This window comes from Sander lucioperca, chromosome 3 (genome assembly GCF_008315115.2).
Source record: "Sander lucioperca isolate FBNREF2018 chromosome 3, SLUC_FBN_1.2, whole genome shotgun sequence".
Classification (NCBI taxonomy): domain Eukaryota; kingdom Metazoa; phylum Chordata; class Actinopteri; order Perciformes; family Percidae; genus Sander; species Sander lucioperca.
The window spans coordinates 45,135,174-45,160,201 of NC_050175.1; the positions used below are offsets into that span (position 1 = coordinate 45,135,174).

The 25,028-nt window shown below is 40.1% G+C and overlaps 2 protein-coding genes and 1 long non-coding RNA gene across 5 annotated transcripts in view; 2 read left to right on the plus strand and 1 right to left on the minus strand.

Moving 5' to 3' along the window:
- LOC116043784 (adhesion G protein-coupled receptor G3-like) overlaps positions 1-10,725 on the plus strand; it is a 12,077-nt gene extending 1,352 nt beyond the window's left edge. For all 3 annotated transcript variants that reach the window (XM_031290701.2, XM_031290699.2, XM_031290702.2), the window contains 9 exons: positions 1,152-1,280; positions 2,896-3,051; positions 3,144-3,198; positions 3,292-3,383; positions 4,451-4,569; positions 6,666-6,946; positions 9,119-9,215; positions 9,871-10,196; positions 10,282-10,725. In XM_031290701.2, the coding sequence (XP_031146561.1) occupies positions 1,152-1,280; positions 2,896-3,051; positions 3,144-3,198; positions 3,292-3,383; positions 4,451-4,569; positions 6,666-6,946; positions 9,119-9,215; positions 9,871-10,196; positions 10,282-10,397 (1,371 nt within the window). In that variant the 3' untranslated portion in view covers positions 10,398-10,725. The remainder of the gene's footprint in view (positions 1-1,151; positions 1,281-2,895; positions 3,052-3,143; positions 3,199-3,291; positions 3,384-4,450; positions 4,570-6,665; positions 6,947-9,118; positions 9,216-9,870; positions 10,197-10,281) is intronic.
- On the minus strand, positions 3,296-4,108 carry LOC116043786. The gene is made up of 2 exons (XR_004103550.1): positions 3,990-4,108; positions 3,296-3,441 (listed from the first exon to the last, which is right to left on the minus strand). It is a non-coding gene; the product is annotated as an uncharacterized LOC116043786 (long non-coding RNA).
- Positions 10,726-14,794: 4,069 nt separating the features above from the next.
- LOC116043785 (adhesion G protein-coupled receptor G3-like) lies at positions 14,795-23,124 on the plus strand. The gene is made up of 10 exons (XM_031290703.1): positions 14,795-14,875; positions 16,083-16,211; positions 16,945-17,091; positions 17,184-17,233; positions 17,330-17,423; positions 18,530-18,648; positions 20,064-20,344; positions 21,216-21,312; positions 22,521-22,846; positions 22,932-23,124. Exons 5-10 carry the CDS (start codon positions 17,400-17,402, stop codon positions 23,045-23,047), a joined length of 963 nt encoding a protein of 320 aa, XP_031146563.1. The 5' UTR covers positions 14,795-14,875; positions 16,083-16,211; positions 16,945-17,091; positions 17,184-17,233; positions 17,330-17,399; the 3' UTR covers positions 23,048-23,124.
- The last annotated feature ends 1,904 nt before the right edge of the window (positions 23,125-25,028 follow it).

Consider the following 25,028-nt stretch of genomic DNA (forward strand, 5'->3'; position numbering starts at 1 on the left):
AGGAAATACGACCCACAGGAGCGTTTTCTGCCCTTATATCTAAACCACAGTAACAGTCACGTTTCAAAGCACGTTAACGATGTGAAATGTTTGCATTTTGGATAGGTTTGGCACAACAAATACTTGTTTATGTATAGGCACCAAAACTATTTGGTTAAGTTTAAAAAAAGATCATGGGCCAAGTTCAGCCCTGACAAAACGGAGCAACACTGAAACATAGTAAAAGTCTGTAAAAGTCCTATGTTTGTTTGATCCATCCCTTACATGGATTTTGATGCTCTTAGGGGCCGTCCACACGGAAACGCTTTTTGGTGTAAACGCACATGTTTTGCATCGTTTTGGCCGATCGACCAAACGAATTCTGTAAACACACTGCCTGAAGACGCACTTTTTTTAAAAATGGTCCCAGGGTGTAAAAATTCGAAAACGCCTCCCTTGCTTCTTCGTTTGGACAGCCAGGCCGCATACTTGCGTATTGATGATGTCATCGCTAGCCCCCTCGACCTCTAGCCTTCGACCTCTTATCCCGCGACGACGTCTCATAACAACAACAATGGCGGACTACATGCTTGTGTTCCCGGTGGAGAAGATACTGAGCCTGTTAGGGTTACTAGGGAAAAATATTATGCTCCTGTGCCACCACGCTGAGCAAAAAAAGCTTATAGACAACCGCATTCTCAATTCAATTCTTGTGTTTGGTTTCTTCTTCTACTGTCTGTTTGTATACAGCGCGCAAGCTTAATGCGCATGCTCCACCTCTTCTTCTCCGTTTTTGGTGAATTTCTGTAGCAGAAAAGTAGCGTGTTGAGTCATTTACAAATGGATCCGTTTGGACGCTAATATTATTAAAACGATGCCAGGGAAGAAGGGGAAAAAAGAGATCATTTTGGTACGTGTGGACGTGGCCTTATACTCGTTTTACTTTATGCTTTGCCCCCGTCGCAATCACCACAGCCACTAGGGAGCGCTGCATTTTTAAACGTAAATATGAGTCGTAATTGCTGGTTGAACAAACAACATATGTTGGCTTTTTTTTTGGGAGGACAGTCTGAGCATCTGAGCAGTTAAATAATCAACAATAAGTTCATTTCCATAGATAAATCATTTCCATACTTTTTTTGCACGTTTTGTGTATACTTTATGGTTTTTAGGTTGAAGCGAGTCCCACTCCTGAACACAGCGTTTACATCCCAGCCTCGGCTCTCCAGAGCAGCAGAGGAACTGTGCCTGACAAGGGGGCACTGGTGGTGACCACTGTGATCAACAGCACTTTATTCCAGGTCAGTCACATTTGAGCCACAGACTATTAACTCCTCCTTAGTTGCCCTTATTAATCTGATCACAATGGACGTGTACATAAAGAGAAGTTAAGTTTGGGAAATCTGACACTAACATGGCTGCAATTCCGGAGGATGGATACAGAAGAAGGCCCTTCATATTTTTGTGCACTGACACTGGCTTCTACTTTCAGTTAGCTCCGTCTGTATATTTATACAAGGTATGACTTTCCCCTCATGTTGATTTGCATTGATTTCCATGAACTCTGTACACTCACAGCCAGCCATTGTGTATGGAGGAAAAGGTTGATTGAGGAAGCTGATTCACCTCTAATTAAAAATACCCCAGTATTAAAAGTGCAGTAGGTAAGACTTATAAAACTAACTTTCTGTCATATTTGCTGAAACTGACCCTATGTTCCAGTAGAACTACATGAAGCAGGTAATTAAAAAAAAAATCTGGCTCCTCTGGCACCACCTACAGCCTGTAGTGCGATTTGCAAAAATCCACTGCTCCCTGTTGAGATGCACCAATCAGGGCCGGGGTCTAACTGCATGTCAATCACTGCTCATGCACACACATTTCATTCCTCCTCCTTCCCTGCACACGAGCTGCAGATAGGTGATAGATAGGCTATCATGCACAGCTCTCCCTTATGGGGAGAGGGGCTTAGGACAGTGGTTCCCAACCTGGGGTCCGGGGACCCCTCAGGGGGGCGGCGCAAGTCTTTATCTGGTTTGAGGTTGAGGTAAAAAAAATAATATTTGCACATGTTAAACAAATTATGATAATACACTAGAATATATAATGTATACAAAAGTCTGTATAAAAACTATATATTTTTCTTCTCGCTTAAACTTGTAGGCAGGCTACTTAGTAGGCCAAACCTCCGGGACCTCTTAACCTGGGACCTGCTGTCATCAGCTCAGCTGCTAGCTGCTATCATCCTCGTCTTTCCTATTTTCACTATTTTATCAATGAAACATGGCGGAGAAACGTAAAAGTGCTGATAACTCCTCTATATCAAAAAAGAAAGTAAGGCTCTATCTCGAGAGTTACCTCAACTTCGGTTTCCACGAGGGCGGGGGGGGGGTCAGCTTTTCTTAGACATAAGTAGGGGGGGCGCCAAGGAAAAAAGGTTGGGAACCACTGGCTTAGGAGACCGTTTTGAGCTTTAGCAGAAAGGGGGGAGGGACTGAGAAGTTGTCAATGTTCAAATTTTTTGGCTAAGTCCTGGATCTTCGCAATCCTACCTATAGTACCTTTAATGTCCTGTTTCTCCTTTGTCACCAGGTGGGATATTTGTCTTGGGCACTTAGGCCACGATGCAGCCATTAAAAATAACATATACAACATAATACAAATACAATACAACAAACAATAATATGGCCCTAATGGTGTGTAATACACAACATGGTGTGACGCAGTGCATATAGTTAACCATTTATAAAAAAATTAATATATTAGGAAATATCTGTGTGGTGATAACAACTCTAAAAAAATTTTAAATTTTAAAAATTAATAAATGATTGGCATCAACATCAAGCGCAACAACAACAGTGCAAAAACACAAATCTCCATCATCAACAATCTTCTGTCAATCATCTTTCATTGCAGCTGACTCCCACTCGGACAAAAGCGAGACTACTCATAACACCAGACCCTCCTGTCCGCAGCGTTCTGGGGGGGTTAGTCCTGTTAGTGAGGGCAGGGAACCTTCCTGTCAAAAACCTCTCCCAACCCATCAAATTAACCTTCAAACACAACAAACAGGTAAAATAACAAAACCAGCTGTGAAGGCATATATACAGTATGGATGAATCTGCTTTCATCATATCTTAAATACACTTTTGAACGTGTTTCAGGTGGGAGATGGGGCATGTGTGTATTGGAAGGAGTCAACTCTTAATGATGGAACAGGTAGGCTACAAATGCCAGCCCCAGTCTTTTTGCTCCCAAATTAAAAGAGGAACTCAGATTTAAACATAATATTGTATGTGTGTGTTTTTTTAGGTAGCTGGAGCACAGAGGGCTGTGATACCGATGACACCGGAGCTGAATTTATTTGCAGCTGCAACCACATGAGCTTCTTTGCTGTGCTTGTGGTAAAATGAACATTTGCTCTCTGAATCAACATGCTATCTAATGTGCCAAATGATTTGCCTTTAAAGGTCCAGTGTGTAACGTGTTTAGTTGTTAATCATCAAAATCTGTGTTGCCCGTTCACAAACTTGTCCTTTTTCATGAATATTTACCACCACCATCAATTCCAAGTATTCCTATTGGCTTGAAATTTTACATTTGCATTCGCATGATCTGGGATAGACTCTCCATATTCACGCGCCCTCTGGAGATACGTTAGCCGGTAAGGGACATACAGGACATACTGCTCCACCTTTCACGTTTTCTCTGTCACATGATAAACTCACAGGTGCTGCTAACGCTGCTAATGGGTATCGTAGCTTCCCGGCCCCGACGATTTTGAAGAAGGAAACATGGAGGACCACATGTATTCAAAATCCAAATTTCAGGAACAGGAGTCTTCTTCTTCTTCGCCCAGAAAAAGAAAAAGGATATTGAAAAGAGCAAGAGACCGTCTTTTTGAAGCGTGAAGGCTACCGTAGCTGTAATACATACTTTGAACTGCGTGGAGCGAGAGAGTTGATTGCGATATCTCAAAGCTAGATGGGAGAAATTCCTACACATTGGACCTTTAAGTGATGTTTTCAAAAACACAAGAGCAATAGTGTAAGAAACGCAGCGTGTTTAAGCGCTCTAATGTGAGCCACAATCATACCACACAGATTTGTAGCTGAATGATTTAAAGCTATCATTGTTTGAGGGTACAATTTTGTTACTCGGTGTAAAGAACTTGTCATATATAGCACACATTTTAACTGAATTTCCAGAAAATGGGCAACATTAAATGTTAATTAATACACACCACCTCAGCCACGCAAAAAAAGTTTTTTGTTGTTGCGATATTTTGTCCTCTTTTGGAATTTCCAGCATTTACACTATTACAAAATGTAATTTAAAGATGCATAGAGTGGTATCTAAGACACATCTGAATCAATATCTACAATAGATCTACTAAAGAGGCTTCCATCAGATTTTTGAACTTCAAATCCATTTTTAAAGTGAATGTGTATTGTCTCTTGTTCTGTGCCAGAACCCTGTGTTAGAAGTGGGAGAAAGTGATGCTGTGATCCTGAGCTACATCACCTACATCGGCTCAGCGCTCTCCATCTTCTTCACAGTCATCAGCTTGATCCTCTATATATGTCTACAGTGAGTTTTAAAGTCTGACTTCAAATTAATATTCCCATAAGTCTAGAGTGAATTATATGAAAAGATTCCTGTAATGATAGTTTCACAGAGATGATGACATTATTACTTCCTGTCATGGAAATGAAGCAATGCATTTTGTGTTATGTATGTGTTATTATTGGATTATTTCACATGTTTATCTCTACTCAATATGTCAGCATCCCAGTCCACTAATGTCCATACTGCGACACAGTGAGGATGAATTGAAAAGTTTGATGGCCACCGACAGGAATGATCTATTGTGCAGATCACCTGGGGAGTTTGAGTCTTAAAGGGTGCCAGTTTCATTCTTATGGCTGCAAAGATGGGTGCTATAGGTCGCAGAGGTTTGTTATTAGACATTGTGGGTCAAACAAGCTCTGTGGTTGATCTGAGTTCCTGTCAGAAGGCAAGTTCATAACAGGAAAACACAGAATTATCTGAATAGCATCAGTGGTAAGCATAAATGAAACTGCTTTCTTCGTGTGAATTTGTCTTGAATCGGTGTGGTCCAACCAGTGTTGGGCAAGTTACTTCCAAAATATAATACATTATTGATTACTTAGTTACTTTTATTTGAGAGTAATTAGTTATATTACAATATTACTGTCTCTGAATTGTAATGCTTTACACTACTTTTGCGTAACTGTCGAGTTACTTTCACCAAAATAAAAGCGGAATTAGGACTTGGCAGGGAGCCTGTGAATTTCACCAAGGGATCAAAAAAGTCTCATCTTTATCCACTATATACATCATCATTTGTAAGTTATTTTATATTTTTAATCTGAATCTGCAAAGTAACTAAAGCTATAAAATAAATAGTTAAGTAAAACGTACAATAGCCTACTTGACTCTGAATTGTGGTGGACTAGAAGTATTTAGGAGAAAATGAAAATACTCAATTAAAATCACCTTATATGAATCGAAGTAACCTACAGTATAGTTACTTTCCACCACTGATAAAATGTAATGATATTACGTGTAGCAAGACTAAACACTAATTACTGAGATGTTGTTATCTGTCAGTTGCTCGGGCACATTTCTGTCGGCACTGACAGGACACAGATGTCCCTATCCTACCATCTCTGGTTCTGGCCCTGACCACGGGAACAGTGACGGGACACAGATGTCCCTATTCTACCGTCTCTGGTTCTGGCCCTGACCACGGGAACAGTGACGGGACAGCTCGCTTCAACGCAGCATAAAAAACTCCTGAAAATAATGTCCATGTTGCAAATGTATCCGTCTCTGCAGTCATTTCAACCACCGAATCCAGCAACGGGAAATAACACTCGCAGACATTTTTTTCTGTGTCGAAATGTTTTGTGGTGTTGGTGAATTCTTAAAAAAAACAAACGCCACTAAATGTCAGGTTAAAATGCGTTGTAACTCGCGTTACTGAGATTGTAACGGGTATAACATTACCGACATTTCATTAGTAATGCGTTATATTACTGCGTTATAGCAAAAAGGAATACATTTCTGTAATTGCGTTACTTTTGTAACGCGTTACTCCCATCACTGGGTCCAACGACTAGCCAGTCCGCCTGCACTTACTGAGCAACAAAGTGTTAACTCAGTAGCCAAGGAAACATCAAAACAGTTTGGGCTAATACATATGTAGAGATAAGTGGGAGTCCTTTATTTCTTTATTTCTTTATTTGGATCCCACAATCACAACATATACATACAATTTGACATACATTTAAAACAAGACTTATAGTGCAAGTAAATAACATTACTGTGTGTACCTAGTTTCATAAATTAGGGTCATAAAGAATAACATCACATTCCAACAATTAAAAGTTAAATTACATTATTGTTTTATTGTTTAACTGTTTTCTAAGTAGTCTTTTAAAACTGGCCTTACTGGGTGCCTCCACTGGGATAGTTGGCAAGCTATTCCACATTGTGATGGCTTTAAACATTACAGTCCTGCACACTGCATCAGTCCGGGGTCCACTGGGCCCATAGGACTGTGTTGAGGTGAAAGTATCTGTCAGTAATGGCCATATATAGTACTGTATCTGCCAAATAGGCAATAGAAACATGATCATAATATATTGTTTTCCTTTTAGACGTCGGCGTCCAGAGAAGGCTATCGGGGTGCATTTGCAACTATCAGGAGCGCTGCTCTGCCTCCATCTCACCTTCCTGCTGTGCAGCTTCTGGGTGTGGCATCTGAATGAGAATGAGGAGGGCTGGGTGTGCCAGGGTCTGGGTCTCTTTTTACACTGGTCCCTGCTGGCCACCTTCAGCTGGGCGGCTCTGGAAGGCTTCCACCTCTACCTTCTCTTAGTCCGAGTCTTCAACATCTACGTCAGGAGATACCTGCTAAAGCTCAGCGTGGTGGGATGGGGTGAGTAGAGTCTGGTTGGGACGGTGTTTCTGTCAAAAGGTGTATAATAATAAATCTGCTCTCTTGAAAATGCTGCTTATAACTCAGAAAAATAGCTAAATTAAAATACCCTGTGCAGCTCAAATGGAGTTGGACTATTCATGACGAAAAAGCCTTCAACTATTATTCATTTTGAAATGTGAGAATATTTTTACATACAGTTAGGGTATACATTCCTATATTGATGTTTTCACATTGTATTATGCACATTTTTAATTCAGAGCAATTTATCCAATTTATCCTATTTATGCACTAGGGGTGCAGTAGTTTTTTATATCAGAAATATGGGTTTCTTTCAACCAAATAACTTGGATGCATGCATTTACGTTGTATGGAACACATACAACGTTACCTAAAATTAACGATTACTTCCATTGAATTGTGGGTGGTTTATTCAATTTTATAGCATTTGAAAAAAAAATGTTTAAATGGTTTTAAAACAGCATCCTGACTGAACTTTGACACAAACCAGTCTGTGATTCACTTAACATCCTCTGATCTTAACTCAAAATAATTGATAATTTTTGCTTTTCGTAAACTCAAAATGAGGTGTAACGTCATTTAAATTAGGTTTATTGACAATGAATAAAAAAAGTTTTGAAAAAAGCAACAAAAACATCGGAAAAAGCGACAAAATTTAATTCATTAAATTAAATTAGGTCCCTACATCCATTGTGTGTTAACTGGTCTGTGGTCATTTCATTTACTGAAATTATCAAGAGCTTTCAACCTGCAACATATCTTTTGTCCACTTGGGGGCAGCAGAAAAAAGTTACAAACTGACATATTTTTACATTATATTAGTCTGGCTATCAGCAGACCAAGCTCAATCTTTTAAGATTGAACATTAGTCTGAGGAGTCTGCTCTGTAGTTTCTACTGCACAAGAGGCGTGATCAACGGGCATAGTTCAAATGACTCTGTACGCAATTGGCTAGTCCTTCAACCAATCAGACCAACTATGCGGGTGACGTAGCAGCGACAGCGGCATCAACTGGTTGCTGCGCTTCGGTGGCCGCCATGTTGCATGTAAACACAAGCTGCTTGGTCGCTTCTCTATCGTCATTGTGTTAAACCCGCCAGTAGCGCGCCAGGTGGATAACACAGTTTGTGATTGGTCCCCGCAAAACGTTAAACGGAAGCAGGATAGATAAACGTACAGGTTTCCATCCCAAGCTGCAGGGCGAAATCAAATCGCCGGCAGATCAGGCTGGGTTTACCCAGTCTAACATTACATGGCAAACCTGTTCGCAAACAGTTCATTATTTACACATCCAGCAGATTCGAGAGAATATTAGTATTAATAGTATACATTGTCATATATCTGTCCACCTAATTAACACATCTTCATACCTAAACAACATTATAGATTGATTTAGACTCCCAAAACAACATATACGACCTTTCTATTTCCTGCAGCCTTGGAGCAGTTTAAGGCCGTAATCAAGTGACTGTTCTATTTAACGTATTGGGCGCAGTTTTAATCACGTAGTTCATGTTGTGAGACAGAACTAGTTAAGATTAGGCAACAAAAATACTTAGGGTTAGGAAATCATCAGAGATTGGCTTAGAATTAGACGCATAAAACTATTAAAATGAAGACGTCATAAAACTTATAAAGCTTATTTTTTCCTGCCCCCCCCCCCCCAAGCATGTTTATCATGATGATTGTGAGTTGGATAGACATTAGTGCTGAATGCTGGTAATGGAGGGGTTAATGCACTGTAAAAAGCAGCAAGGCAATAAGAGGAAAAGAATAAGTCTGCAGCGGATGTAAACAATACAGGTTCCAAAACATTTGAATGGTATCCCAAGTGATTGATTATGATCTTAAACATTATTTTGGTCTTTCTCAAATAAAATATAACCTGAGAACAGAAATGTTCTTTTGTTCTACCTAAAAAGAGCCAAAATTTGTCTGATGTTACTATTTTTAAGTGACATAACATAGGGTAGGATTTTGGCGTTGCTATTCTTGAAGCTAATTTTTAGGAGAGTTCACTGAATGAATGCTGATATTTCTTTTGGCTTTTGAGAAAACATTCGGGGCTGGAGCCCCAGAAGCCAGCCCCTCGCTCCGTCCCTGGTCAGGGCTTGTTGAAGTAAATTCTGTATCTTTCTTGTCTTCATGCAGGTGTTCCAACACTGGTTGCAGCGGTTTGTGGGATTTCAGGTGTTTATGGCAAATACAGTCTAAGGGCTGCCAACAACCAGACTTCAACAGCACAGATGTAAGAAACCAAGATTTATTGTTATGTTTTAAATATTCAACCACACAGCAGTTTGGAATTCTAAGCAAATATTGTTCATAGTGTGATTTTAAGCGTGCGCTATTTTGTTCCTTGCCAAGAAGCAGATTATTTGTAATTCAAAGTTAACTTGATCTTAGTCTATATCCACGGCGTTCCACTTCCAGGATTGCTCCGGTGCCGCAGGAAATTCTGCCGGATGCATGTCGTTTCGCCAATGTCCATTTCCTTCCTCTTTCTTTGTGTTGGCACCCTAACCTCCGGTGGATTTCTGAGGACTATGGTTAACTGCTCCTCAGATCTCTGCAGGGTAAATCCAGACAGCTATCTGTCCAATCTGAGTTTTCTGTTGCACGACTAAAACAACTTTTGAACGTACACATGTTCCACCAAAACAAGTTCCTTCCAGAGGCTATTTTGCAGAGGCACCATACCGAGCTTAGCGCCGCCCATGACGATTGTGATTGGTTTAAAGAAATGTCAATAAACCAGAGCATGTTTTTCACCCATCCCGGAATGCTGTGCTGCTCTGCAGCGGCTTTGAGGATGGTCTGGCTAAGCGAGACTAACTTGATCTAAATAGAAAAACAAAATATTGGCTTTTAATTTTTTTTTCTTTCTTTTTAATAACCTGCAGATGCTGGATGAGCAGCCAGTTCCCACAGAGGCTCCTAGTCAGCTACATCACTACCGTGGCCGTCCCATGTGTGCTGATGATACTGTGTAATTCCTGCATGCTGGGGCTGGTGGTGTTTAAGCTCTGGGGGCTACGGGCAGGTAGTGGAGGCACTGAAAGCAGTGGCTGGAAGAAGATAAACAGGGAGAAAGGGATGAAGTTATTGAAAGACTGTGCCACAGTGCTGGGCCTCAGCTGTGTGCTGGGCTTACCTTGGGGGTTAGCGAGCATCACCTACATCTCCCTCCCTGGGATCTACATATTCACTATACTAAACTCCCTGCAGGGTCAGTATGTGCACGATCCTCATATAAAGTACTCTGCTTTTATGATTTACCAGAAGTATTCACAGCCTTTCTCTTTTCTTCTTAGGCGTGTTTATGTTCCTGTGGTCTGTGGCTTTGACCTGCAAGTCTCGATCTGACAATAACTCCTCAACCAGAGACCCTTCTTCTCAGAAAATAATGACTACCAGTTTCAACAACTGATGTCCACAACTACAACACATGTATTATCTATTGCCTATATTAGGTGTTCCTTTGGAGTCCAGTTAAGTGCAGTTAAATGATAACATTACTTAATCAGCTCATGTCTCATCATGTCTTGCAACTTCTTGAAATCAAGATGGCAGACACACATGCATTATGAACAGTAACTGCTTCTAATTATTTATTGTTGCTACAATTATGATCTGTATTATTGCAGTAATGTCATGCATAATCAGAAATGGAGATTATGAAAAAAATAAATTCTATAATTGTCTTTTCTGCAGTTAGTGTTATAATATATGATCATATGACAACTTTGTTAAAGGTACACTGTAGGAAATTCTCCCATCTAGTGGTGAAATTGTATTTTGCATTCAAACTAACAGTGCTCTCTAGCACCTCGCTTTTTCAAATGTGTGTTGCAACTACGGTAGCCGTTATGTACCAAGAAGCTATAATTCCCTTTTTCGCTTTTTTTGGCGACGAGGATTCCTTCTCCTGTGGCTCGGCATAAGTATGATCCTCCATTATGAACTAAAGTGCAGTGCAGGCTTTCAAATTTGCCGGAGCAGTGACAAGCGCCTCTCACTGATCTCCTTCTCCGTTTCAGCTGGTTTCAGTCACGTGACGCTGGCTCTGAATGAAAACGGTTGTGGATTAGCTAGACAGGTAGGCTAGTGCTTTATGTCCCTCTCAGTGATTATCTTTTTTCAAAATTTCGGAACGACATGGAAGCCTCCTTGGACTTGCCAGTCCAATGTAAATACAGATAAGAAATTCTTCTCTTACGAGGATAAGTCAGATCATTGGCAGAGGTCATTTTACACCAATGAGGACATATTTATGAATGAAGACATTGATTTTAGCTAATAAAATACTTCAAACACTACACAGTGTACCTTTAAAGCAGTGCCTACACGTTAAACCCAGTGTTTTCTGGGGCTAATGGTTTTGCCCAATTTGCTTTTAAAAGTGATAGTTTGGGATTCTGAAGTGGGGATTGCATCAGGTGCTTATGGTATGTATGAGATGTGTGACTTTGGTGTTTTAAAGGGTTAGCTGGGATTCACCAATGTCACACAGGAACACAAACCAACAAACCAATCGAGGCAGCGGAACAGCAAGTCCTGTGTTCTGTGAGGTAAAATCACAGTTTATATGAAAAGGAGTCTGGTGGCTTTGAAGAGAGCATATGGTTTAAGGTGTCCATTCTCAGGAATTAATGTCCAATTAGAGTCCATTAATGACCTTATAATGGACACATTGTAGAGCATTAACCCGCTATACCATGGTCACTTGCCAGATATATTTTTTAAGACTACTAATTTATATTTGCATGCGTTTAGCAATCAAAATAAGGTTTTTACAATACATCTGTTTTCTTGGTAACACCTGAGGGTTTGACTCATACCTGGAACATTCATTCCCATCCAGTAAGCCTGAAGTAGTAACTGGATGTGATGAAATGTGAACCAAAGTCAGTTCAGAGGGGCAGGGAAACTTACATCTGTCAGCTTGTGTGTTAGCGCCATCCTGTGGTGTTCAGAGAATGGGGCACTGAAGGACTACACAGTAAATAAAGATATTAAGATGTTTTTTCTCCATTTAATTTAGCACATTTATTTTAAACAGTCAACAGTCAGTTTCACCTGAACTACTTGTCCTATATCACTTTTTAATGGTCACCCTGCAACCAATCAAAATTGAGTATTCACCCAGACCGTGGTTTAACTGGATAGAACTAATTCAGTTCCCCTTGAGAAAGAGCTGCATGACAGCAAAGAGTTGGAAATATTTGCATTGACTTAAACTGATATTGATTTTTTTGCATGGCTAATATATGTTTTTCTGCTGCAGCTTTCCTGCCGGTCCTGCCTGCTTCTCTAAAACTGTAGAAAGCTTCCTCCATTTAGACTCTCTCTGGCTCTCTGTTTCCTGAAAGGTTAGCAAAATGGTGCAAATTCACGTGTCAAAGTTCAACTAAGTTGTTAGGACCCCCTGACCCCTTGGGACCCTGGACCAGGGCCAGGGCCCACTAATCCATCCATGTTTGCAGGTTTACACGTGGAAGTGACAGCAGCGTTGGTTTGAACTGTTGTCTGTTTGACCAGTGCTTCGTTGTACAGATCCTGCCTTAGTTCATTTGTTCTGTGAAAACTATTTGTGTTCTCAGTTTTCTCTATTTGTTTTTGTTGCTTTGCACTTCTTCAACTACCAATTCTATTAATTTATCCTACTTATTGGGCTTATCGAAGGTGCCAGAAAACTGTTTTAAGCCCTGGGAAGGCTAGAATTTTAAAAGCCTTTTGGAAGATTTTCTATAATTCTATTTCAAAATTTAATTTATTGATTCTTCATTTAAAGACACACCAATGAAGTAGAATGATCAATTCATTTAATAATCCTTCAACTTTTGAATATCCTAATTTAATATAGGCATACATTAAGGCCTACTGTTATTGGTCACACATTATTTTTGTGATGAAAAATTAATATTGGTTATAATTAACCTATATTATCAAGAGTAGTACTCCAGACTCGGAATAAGTTTATTAAGGGAAGATTTTAAGTAATTTAACTACACGGAATAATGTTTTGACGAAACCTATTTTATACAGTCATCAAACGAAAACATTAAGAAAATCGAGAATATCAATGATTTAGTTATTCTTGCGGAAGAGCAATTCATTTGCGGACATATTTATTATTTATTATTATTGATCCCCTATAAATAGTCCATGGTCCTCCCCCTATAGCTTCCGGGCGGAAATAAAGGCGGAGCTTTCCCGTTTCCCTCCTCCCAGTCTGCCAGACAAACCAGACAAACTCAGCAGACAGAGGAACAACATGGATCCGAACACGACGATTCTGCGAGTCAAGAGGAAAAGGGGGACCGACCCAGCAGATGCGTTGTTGTTGGCGTGTAAACGTATCCGGCCGGAGACGTCCCAGGGCTCAGGCGAAACGGTACCGGAGCCGAATGAAGCCGAGGTGGAAAATTCTGTCTTCAAACTCGTGGCGACCGTAGCGACACAGGTGAGAGGCCCGCTACTACAGCCACAGTGCTAGGGGTGTCACTATTCTCCAAATCCTCGATTCGATTACATTTTCGATCCTAAGGTCACAGTTCGATTCAATTCTCGATTGTTACATTTTTTTTTTTTTAAAGCACAGGTTGCTATGCCATTTTTAAACTAGACTTTTATCAATATAATATCTGACCTTTGTTCGCAACGTACCACACTACATTGTCAAATTGAAAACATTAACAACATAATGTAACAATAACATATCTTCAGTCAATTGGAAACTTGACAATTTATCAATAAAGTTTAAAAAAAAGACGCGGCAGACACTTTGCAGCACATTTGCTGCACGTTTATGCTTTTCTTGGCCAGGTCACCGTTGCAAATGAGAACCTGTTCTCAACGGCCCATCTGGTTAAATAAAGGTTAAATAAAAAAAAAAGACATGAATCACTTCTGGTCCCTGTCAGCTCTCCACCCCACTCAGCCACCACCATGTGACATAATGCAGATGTGAAACTCCCTGATCATTCATCAAACAGAACACCGCTGTGCAGCGAACAGTCACATCACATGTGTGTGTGAGCATCACTGAGACACGATGTGGATTACTTTTTCTTTAGTCACACTTGCATGGTTTTCTACAGCCCAAGCTGCCGGTAAGTTTTTCACGTTTGTTGTGTATTTTATGGCTGTGTGCTTATGAAGTGAGTACCATTTTAACTATGAATATATTAAGGTCGTAGATTTTCACATCGAGAGAAAAACAAAGTCACTCATGGTCCCCTGATGTCACTGATCTTATTGCATTGGCAGACCTATATCCATATATTGTACTATCTTTGACTCTTTCTTTCTCTGTCCCCCTGACAGGCGACTGTGGAAATGTTCTCCCTGACTGTCTAGCGGGTGAGGACCCCTGGACCGGGTAACTCATACTCATACATATAAAGCTGATACTGTAGATCTGACTCTCCTCTTATTGAACAACAATACATCCTTCTCTTACACTAATGAATAAGTGTGGCTGCTCGCTGCTGTCTAATGAATGCTGGGATATCTCTGACATGATTGTGAGACCCTGAAACAAAATGTGCACATAAACATCAACAATTAATCAATTATCATAACTTAACCATATTGTGTGTCAGCCTTTCCGGAACTAAACCCTGCTGGGCATTTCTCTATCACGTTTTTCGAAATGGCTTCACAATGTGGTATACAACCCATACATGTGTGAAGTCATTTTAAATAATGTCAAAGGACAAAAGGCAACTTAGTTGTGTTGGTTGTTCACCTAAAATCAATGCTCATTCAAGTTTAAGTGTTTGGATTGCTGAAATATGTGAATTATGTCTTGGTAGATGCTATGATGACAGCATTGGAAGCTGTACAGTGAGAAGCAAACCGATCCCAAACTTCATTCATCGGAGGGTGAACTGGTCTGAAAAGGTGAGGATATTTTTGATAGCTCCCAGCTCTTGTGTAACGACTCAGACACACGACACTGGAGGACTCAAATGCACGACCCAGAGACACGGTGAAAGTCTTTACTAGAAAAAAGGTATAAACAAAAGGCGCTCACAAGGAGGATATAATCAAACAAACTTAATGGCGTAAATAACCTGGCTGGAACGTTGACAAGGCTGACATGGAGACTAGACAAGACGAACTGGCAAAAGACAAAGGGAGACAAGGACTATTTATACAAGAGGTAGGGGAGACCAGGTGAAAACAATGAGGGGCGGGGAGACAATCACACTGGCAGGAAAATCACACAAAGGGAGGAAGTCAGGGTCTGAAACAAGAGGGAAAGTGAATACAAAATAAAACAGGAAGTGCACAACAAGACAAGACATGAGTGACTACACTTAACAAACTTGACGAGACATAACATCTTGTCTTATCAGGTTCTAAAACAATCTCAAGTTGTTGTATGAAATGTACTAATAAATAAGCAAAACAGGAGAAAAATAATATTAGTTGTCTTCACCATACACAAACATGTGTAGTAGAGTTGAGGATGTTACACTGCATTGTCTTTCTTTGGAACATGTGTGCAAAATCCAACAGGTCCTCCAAACCATACACCCATATAGATTTTTTATTCTAATGTCACCCACAGGAGCGTTTCATAAATCAGCTCCCCTAGTGGTGGCAGGAAATACGACCCACAGGAGCGTTTCAAAACACGTTAACGTTGTGAAATGTTCTCAGTTTGGATAGGTTTGGCACAAAAACTACTTGTTTATGTATAGGCACCAAAACTATTTGGTTAAGTTTAAAAAAAGATCATGGGCCAAGTTCAGCCCTGACAAAACGTAGCAACACGTTTCATTAAACTGAAACGTAGTAAAAGTCGGTAAATGTCCTCTGTTTGTTTGACCCATCCCTTACATGGATTTTGACGCTCTTATACTCGTCGTTTTACTTTATGCTTTGCCCCCGTCATAATCACCACAGCCACTAGAGAGCGCCGCCATTTTAAACGTAAATATGAGTCGTAATTGCTGGTTGAACAAACAACGTATGTTGGCTTTTTTTTCAGAGGACAATCTGAGCATCTGAGCAATTAAATAATCAACAATAAGTTCATTTCCATAGATAAATCATTTCCATACTTTTTTTGCATGTTTTGTGTATACTTTATGGTTTTTAGGTTGAAGCGAGTCCCACTCCTGAACACAGCGTTTACATCCCAGCCTCGGCTCTCCAGAGCAGCAAAGGAACTGTGCCTGACAAGGAGGCACTGGTGGTGACCACTGTGATCAACAGCACTTTATTCCAGGTCAGTCACATTTGAGCCACAGACTATTAACTCCTCCTTAGTTGCCCTTATTAATCTGATCACAATGGACGTGTACATAAAGAGAAGAGTTAAGTTTGGGAAATCTGACACTAACATGGCTGCAATTCCGGAGGATGGATACAGAAGAAGGCCCTTCATATTTTTGTGCACTGACACTGGCTTCTACTTTCAGTTAGCTCCGTCTGTATATTTATACAAGGTATGACCAGCCATTTTGTACTATAAAAAACGGAGGAAAGGTTGATCGAGGAAGCTGATTCACCCCAGTATTAATGTCCTGTTTCTCCTTTGCCACCAGGTGGGACATTTGTCTTGGGCACTTAGGCCACGATGCAGTCATTAAAACTAACATATACAACATAATACAAATACAATACAACAAACAATAATATGACCCGAATGGTATGTAATACACAACATGGTGTGACGCAATGCATATAGTTAACCATTTATGAAAAAAAAAAATATTGAGAAATATCTGTGCGGTGATAACAACTCTAAAAAAGGTATTAGTTCCTCCCTACTAGAGTGCAGATCGGGCCACATGATTTCTATCTGTGAAAGGTGCTATACAAATACACTTTACTTACTTACTCTAAAAAAAGATCAATTAATAAATGATTGGCATCAACATCAAGCGCAACAACAACAACAGTGCAAAAACACAAATCTCCATCATCAACAATCTTCTGTCAATCATCTTTCATTGCAGCTGAGTCCCAATCGGTCAGAAGCGAGAGGAGTCATACCACCAGACTGGCCTGTTCTGGGGGGGTTAGTCCTGTTCGTGAGGGCAGGGAACCTTCCTGTCAAAAACCTCTCCCAACCCATCAAATTAACCTTCAAACACAACAAACAGGTACAATAACAAAACCAGCTGTGAAGGCATATATACAGTATGGATGAATCTGCTTTCATCATATCTTAAATACACTTTTGAATGTGTTTCAGGTGGGAGATGGGACATGTGTGTTTTGGCAGGAGTCAACTCTTAATGATGGAACAGGTAGGCTACAAATGCCAGCCCCAGTCTTTTTGCTCCCAAATTAAAAGAGGAACTCAGATTTAAACATAATATTGTATGTGTGTGTTTTTTTAGGTAGCTGGAGCACAGAGGGCTGTGATACCGATGACACCGGAGCTGAATTTATTTGCAGCTGCAACCACATGAGCTTCTTTGCTGTGCTTGTGGTAAAATGAACATTTGCTCTCTGAATCAACATGCTATCTAATGTGCCAAATGATTTGCCTTTAAAGGTCCAGTGTGTAACGTGTTTAGTTGTTCATTATCAAAATCTGTGTTGCCCGTTCACAAACTTGTCCTTTTTCATGAATATTTACCACCACCATCAATTCCAAGTATTCCTATTGGCTTGAAATTTTACATTTGCATTCGCATGATCTGGGATAGACTCTCCATATTCACGCGCCCTCTGGAGATACGTTAGCCGGTAAGGGACATACAGGACATACTGCTCCACCTTTCACGTTTTCTCTGTCACATGATAAACTCACAGGTGCTGCTAACGCTGCTAATGGGTATCGTAGCTTCCTGGCCCGGGAAGTTTGAAGAAGAAAACATGGAGGACCACATGTATTCAAAATCCTAATTTCAGGAACAGGAGTCTTCTTCTTCTTCGCCCAGAAAAAGAAAAAGGATATTGAAAAGAGCAAGAGACCGTCTTTTTGAAGCGTGAAGGCTACCGTAGCTGTAATACATACTTTGAACTGCGTGGAGCGAGAGAGTTGATTGCGATATCTCAAAGCTAGATGGGAGAAATTCCTACACATTGGACCTTTAAGTGATGTTTTCAAAAACACAAGAGCAATAGTGTAAGAAACGCAGCGTGTTTAAGCACTCTAATGTGAGCCACAATCATACCACACAGATTTGTAGCTGAATGATTTAAAGCTATCATTGTTTGAGGGTACAATTTTGTTACTCGGTGTAAAGAACTTGTCATATATAGCACACATTTTAACTGAATTTCCAGAAAATGGGCAAAATTAAATGTTAATTAATATACACCACCTCAGCCACGCAAAAAAATTTTTTTGTTGTTGCGATATTTTGTCCTCTTTTGGAATTTCCAGCATTTCCACTCCAGTTTTTTTATGCGCAGATTGAAAATGTGCATACAAAACTTACAAAATGTAATTTAAAGATGCATAGAGTGGTATCTAAGACACATCTGAATCAATATCTACAATAGATCTACTAAAGAGGCTTCCCTCAGATTTTTGAACTTCAAATCCATTTTTAAAGTGAATGTGTATTGTCTCTTGTTCTGTGCCAGAACCCTGTGTTAGAAGTGGGAGAAAGTGATGCTGTGATCCTGAGCTACATCACCTACATCGGCTCAGCGCTCTCCATCTTCTTCACAGTCATCAGCTTGATCCTCTATATATGTCTACAGTGAGTTTTAAAGTCTGACTTCAAATTAATATTCCCATAAGTCTAGAGTGAATTATATGAAAAGATTCCTGTAATGATAGTTTCACAGAGATGATGACATTATTACTTCCTGTCATGGAAGTGAAGCAATACATTTTGTGTTATGTATGTGTTATTATTGGATTATTTCACATGTTTATCTCTACTCAAAATGAGGTTCAGTTATCTCGTTAAAGAGCTTGAAGCATTAACTGATGTAATCACGCTGCATGGATACTTTATCTGTTCCGGGGGGGGGGGGGGGGGGTTCATGTTGCCGCAGCAGTACACAAACAAAACCTCTGAACAAGATTAGTGCAAAGAAACAAATATCCAAAACACTTACGTAAGAATTCAAAGTTAAAAACAAGTATTCCTTTAAACACGGACATGCATACAAAGTGCAAACTGCTGTAAGGTGTGCAAAATGGATGTAATTATGGGTTACAAGTTCAACAGATCTATTGCACTTTGCCAGAGTTCGTGTTAATGTTAGAGTTAGTGTTAGTCCTGTCTGTCAGCATCCCAGTCCACTAATGTCCATACTGCGACACAGTGAGGATGAATTGAAAAGTTTGATGGCCACCGACAGGAATGATCTATTGTGCAGATCACCTGGAGAGTCTTAAAGGGTGCAGTTTCATTCTTATGGCTGCAAAGATGGGTGCTATAGGTCGCAGAGGTTTGTTATTAGACACTGTGGGTCAAACAAGCTCTGTGGTTGATCTGAGTTCCTGTCAGAAGGCAAGTTCATAACAGGAAAACACAGAATTATCTGAATAGCATCAGTGGTAAGCATAAATGTAACTGCTTTCTTCGTGTGAATTTGTCTTGAATCGGTGTGGTCCAACGACTAGCCAGTCCGCCTGCACTTACTGAGCAACAAAGTGTTAACTCAGTAGCCAAGGAAACATCAAAACAGTTTGGGCTAATACATATGTAGAGATAAGTGGGAGTCCTTTATTTCTTTATTTCTTTATTTGGATCCCACAATCACAACATATACATACAATTTGACATACATTTAAAACAAGACTTATAGTGCAAGTAAATAACATTACTGTGTGTACCTAGTTTCATAAATTAGAGTCATAAAGAATAACATCACATTCCAACAATTAAGAGTTAAATGACATTATTGTTTTATTGTTTAACTGTTTTCTAAGTAGTCTTTTAAAACTGGCCTTACTGGGTGCCTCCACTGGGATAGTTGGCAAGCTATTCCACATTGTGATGGCTTTAAACATTACAGTCCTGCACACTGCATCAGTCTGGGGTCCACTGGGCCCATAGGACTGTGTTGAGGTGAAAGTATCTGTCAGTAATGGCCATATATAGTACTGTATCTGCCAAATAGGCAATAGAAACATGATCATAATATATTGTTTTCCTTTTAGACGTCGGCGTCCAGAGAAGGCTATCGGGGTGCATTTGCAACTATCAGGAGCGCTGCTCTGCCTCCATCTCACCTTCCTGCTGTGCAGCTTCTGGGTGTGGCATCTGAATGAGAATGAGGAGGGCTGGGTGTGTCAGGGTCTGGGTCTCTTTTTACACTGGTCCCTGCTGGCCACCTTCAGCTGGGCGGCTCTGGAAGGCTTCCACCTCTACCTTCTCTTAGTCCGAGTCTTCAACATCTACGTCAGGAGATACCTGCTAAAGCTCAGCGTGGTGGGATGGGGTGAGTAGAGTCTGGTTGGGACGTTTCTATCAAAAGGTGTATAATAATAAATCTGCTCTCTTGAAAATGTTGCTTATAACTCAGAAAAATAGCTAAATTAAAATACCCTGTGCAGCTCAAATGGAGTTGGACTATTCATGACGAAAAAGCCTTCAACTATTATTCATTTTGAAATGTGAGAATATTACTACATACAGTCCCATATATTATTAGGGTATACAGTCCCATATTCATGTTTTCACATTGTGTTATGCACATTTTTAATTCAGAGCAATTTATCCAAGTCACACATACCTGTTGGAGGTTTTTTACCATTAGGGTGCAGTAGAGCAATGTTTTTAACCCTTGTGTTTTCCCCGTTTTCTAAGTTTTTTTATATCAGAAATATGGATTTCTTTCAACCAAATAACTTGGATGCATGCATGTACGTTTTATGGAACACATACATTCTTCGCAGGTAAAATTAATAATTATTTCCACTGAATCTTTGTTTGTGTGACAGTGCTGGGCAAGTAGCGGATAGTCACTGAGAACAGCTACAGCTGGTCTACCACGTCAGCTATTTGTTTATGTAACACAGTCAATAATTGGTAGTCAGATTCATTTATAGTAGTTTTTGGTCTAAATGGGATTTGTTGACAATAACAAATATAGAATCTCATCGGACTTACCCTTTATACACATTACTGCAAAGGCGGAGTCAGAAGATGGCCGCGGCTTATTTTTTAGGAGAGTTCACTGAATGAATGCTGATATTTCTTTTGGCTTTTGAGAAAACATTCGGGGCTGGAGCCCCAGAAGCCAGCCCCTCGCTCCGTCCCTGGTCAGGGCTTGTTGAAGTAAATTCTGTATCTTTCTTGTCTTCATGCAGGTGTTCCAACACTGGTTGCAGCGGTTTGTGGGATTTCAGGTGTTTATGGCAAATACAGTCTAAGGGCTGCCAACAACCAGACTTCAACAGCACAGATGTAAGAAACCAAGATTTATTGTTATGTTTTAAATATTCAACCACACAGCAGTTTGGAATTCTAAGCAAATATTCTTCATAGTGTGATTTTAAGCGTGCGCTATTTTGTTCCTTGCCAAGAAGCAGATTATTTGTAATTCAAAGTTAACTTGATCTTAGTCTATATCCACGGCGTTCCACTTCCAGGAAATTCTGCCGGATGCATGTCGTTTCGCCAATGACTATGGTTAACTGTTCCTCAGATCTCTGCAGCGTAAATCCAGACAGCTAGCTAGACTATCTGTCCAATCTGAGTTTTCCGTTGCACGACTAAACAACTTTAGAACGTACACATGTTCCATCAAAACAAGTTCCTTCCAGAGGCTATTTTGCAGAGGCACCATGCCAAGCGTAGCGCCGCCCATGACGATTGTGATTGGTTTAAAGAAACCAGAGCACGTTTTTCACCCATCCCGGAATGCTGTGTGGACTAGCCAAACCCTCCTCCACAGCGCCTTTGAGGATGGTCTGGCAAAGCGAGACTAAAAGCAGTTACACACTGGGCCGATAATCGGCCGTTGGACAGTCTGGCAAGGTCAGTGACTCGAGTCTGTTCGGTGTGTTCCGTGCCGTTGTCCGTTGGAGGAGCTGTCGGCCTTCATCTTGGCCGACCTGACATGCTCAGTCGGAGACAGGGCAGTCGGGACTCACCCAGAAATGGCAAGCGGGATGAGTGTGACTAGAGTCTCTCAAAATCTGACGAAAATCTTTTAAACTGACCTTTGTCGATCTGAAATGAAGACAGATTCAACAACTGCACGGCCTATTTCTCTCTTAAAATGTTTTCAGAAACACGTTTCGGAGAACTATTTTAGTACAATATGAGATCGTATTCTGAATGAGTCGCCAGTAATGGCCGTTCGAAAAATCCAAAATCCGGAAGCAGCAGCCAGATCCATGTGACACGTTCGTCCAATCAGCTGCCGGTTTTAATTTTTTGGGCGACAATACAGATTAGCGCTGCCTGCTGTTATGGAGACGTATTACGTCTCGTCTCTTCGGTGTGTTCTGAGGCATTTTTATGACCAACTCGGGGAGACTGATCAGTCCAACTGCCTTTTCTGCCAACGGTCGGCCATCTGGTTGGTGTGTAACTGCCTTAACTTGATCTAAATAGAAAAACAAAATATTGGCTTTTAATTTTTTTCCTTTCTTTTTAATAACCTGCAGATGCTGGATGAGCAGCCAGTTCCCACAGAGGCTCCTAGTCAGCTACATCACTACCGTGGCCGTCCCATGTGTGCTGATGATACTGTGTAATTCCTGCATGCTGGGGCTGGTGGTGTTTAAGCTCTGGGGGCTACGGGCAGGTAGTGGAGGCACTGAAAGCAGTGGCTGGAAGAAGATAAATAGGGAGAAAGGGATGAAGTTATTGAAAGACTGTGCCACAGTGCTGGGCCTCAGCTGTGTGCTGGGCTTACCTTGGGGGTTAGCGAGCATCACCTACATCTCCCTCCCTGGGATCTACATATTCACTATACTAAACTCCCTGCAGGGTCAGTATGTGCACGATCCTCATATAAAGTACTCTGCTTTTATGATTTACCAGAAGTATTCACAGCCTTTCTCTTTTCTTCTTAGGCGTGTTTATGTTCCTGTGGTCTGTGGCTTTGACCTGCAAGTCTCGATCTGACAATAACTCTTCAACCAGAGACCCTTCTTCTCAGAAAATAATGACTACCAGTTTCAACAACTGATGTCCACAACTACAACACATGTATTATCTATTGCCTATATTAGGTGTTCCTTTGGAGTCCAGTTAAGTGCAGTTAAATGATAACATTACTTAATCAGCTCATGTCTCATCATGTCTTGCAACTCCTTGAAATCAAGATGGCAGACACACATGCATCATGAACAGTAACTGCTTCTAATTATTTATTACTGCTACAATTATGATCCGTATTGTTACAGTAATATCAGAAACTGACAAGCAGAGATTATGAAAAAGAATTCTCTAATTGTCTTTTCTGCAGTTAGCGCATGATCATAAAGACAACTTTGTTAACCCTTGTGTTGTCTTCCTTCGACCATGCAACTTAGTTTTTCTAGGTCAAAATTTAAAATTTAAAACGCTTTGGTCGTCTTTTTCGACACTTTTGTGGTTTTTCCCGATATTTTTGTCACTTCTTTTCAGCGTTTTCTTTTTACTTCTGTGCCTTTATAAAGTTGTTATGGGTTTTTCTCCAAGTTTTTGGACATTTTTGTCACTTTTTTCAATGTTCCTTTATATTTTTTTTTCAAATGCTATAAAATTGAATAAAACACACAAATTCAATGAAAGTAGTGAACTGATCATTTATTTTACTTGTGAAGAGCGCTGTAGGGAACCATCCACGTTACTTTTTTTTGAAAATTTGGTTGAGAGATATATGGAGGAAATATTTATTCATAATTCAAATTGAAAGTCCAAAGAGAAAACGAAGCAAGATCAAATTAAAAATATTATTTATTTTTTTAATTTTCCATTGATCAAATTAAAAATATTATTATTTTTTTTAAATTTTCCATTGATCAAATTAAAAATATTATTATTTTTTTTTAAATTTTCCATTTGGCTTTTCCATTTGGATTTAATATTTGGCTTTTGAATTTAAATTTAACATTGGCTTTTCCATTTGGATTTAATATTTGGCTTTTGAATTTAAATTTAACATTGGCTTTTCCATTTGGATTTAATATTTGGCTTTTGAATTTAAATTTAACATTGGCTTTTAATTTGGATTTAATATTTGGCTTTTGAATTTCAATTTAACATTGGCTTTTAATTTGGATTTAATATTTGGCTTTTCGATTTCAATTTAACATTGGATTTTCATTTGGATTTAATATTTGGCTTTTGAATTTACATTTAACATTGGCTTTTCATTTGGACTTGACACATGTCAATGTAAATGAGGAGGCGTGGCCCAAAGGCTGGTGGGAGGGTCTGAAACGAAAGGGGTGCAGAGGTACCTTATGAACAGCAGGGGGAGCTGACTGCTGGGGAGCTCACTGTTGAGGAGCATCTGTCTGCAGCTTGGCCACCAGGCTGGCTTATCCTCTTATTTCACATGATAGAAACTGATGATGTAGGCTAAACACAAACGACATTTCATGCAACAACAGTGAAGTTTTCATGTAGTTACTATAATTGGGCCCGTGTTAGTGAGGACTAGATTAGGACTGATTCTGATTCCCAACTTCGCCCCAGGTGTGTCTGTTTAAAACACGGACGGAGACAACTTCTCTCTTTTGATGTTTTATTTAATTAAGCAACAGTACAAACATGGGTGTGGGTAGCTCTGCTACGTGTGTTAGTGTGTTGTCAGATCTCAAGGACACACACACACACACACACACACACACACACACAATCTCAACCGGGTAGTCATCGTCCGAACTGCGACCTCTCCTTTTTCTTTCTCTCACTTTTTTCTCCGGGTGGTGCACGCAGTGTGAGGTGCGTGTTCGCGCTATTCTCCGACATGTACTCACAACAATCACTCCTGATTGACGGCCTTTTGTACAGCCTGTGTACTTTTTCGTTCATTTGATTTCCGATTTTGAAACGATATCCAAATTTGAAAAATGGGTCATTTTAAACCTTGTTAATATTGATGACAATGTGTTCAAACGGAAAACGAGCCATATTTCAGGAAATAAACTTGTCCATGATTCTACTGAGAGACTTCCAGC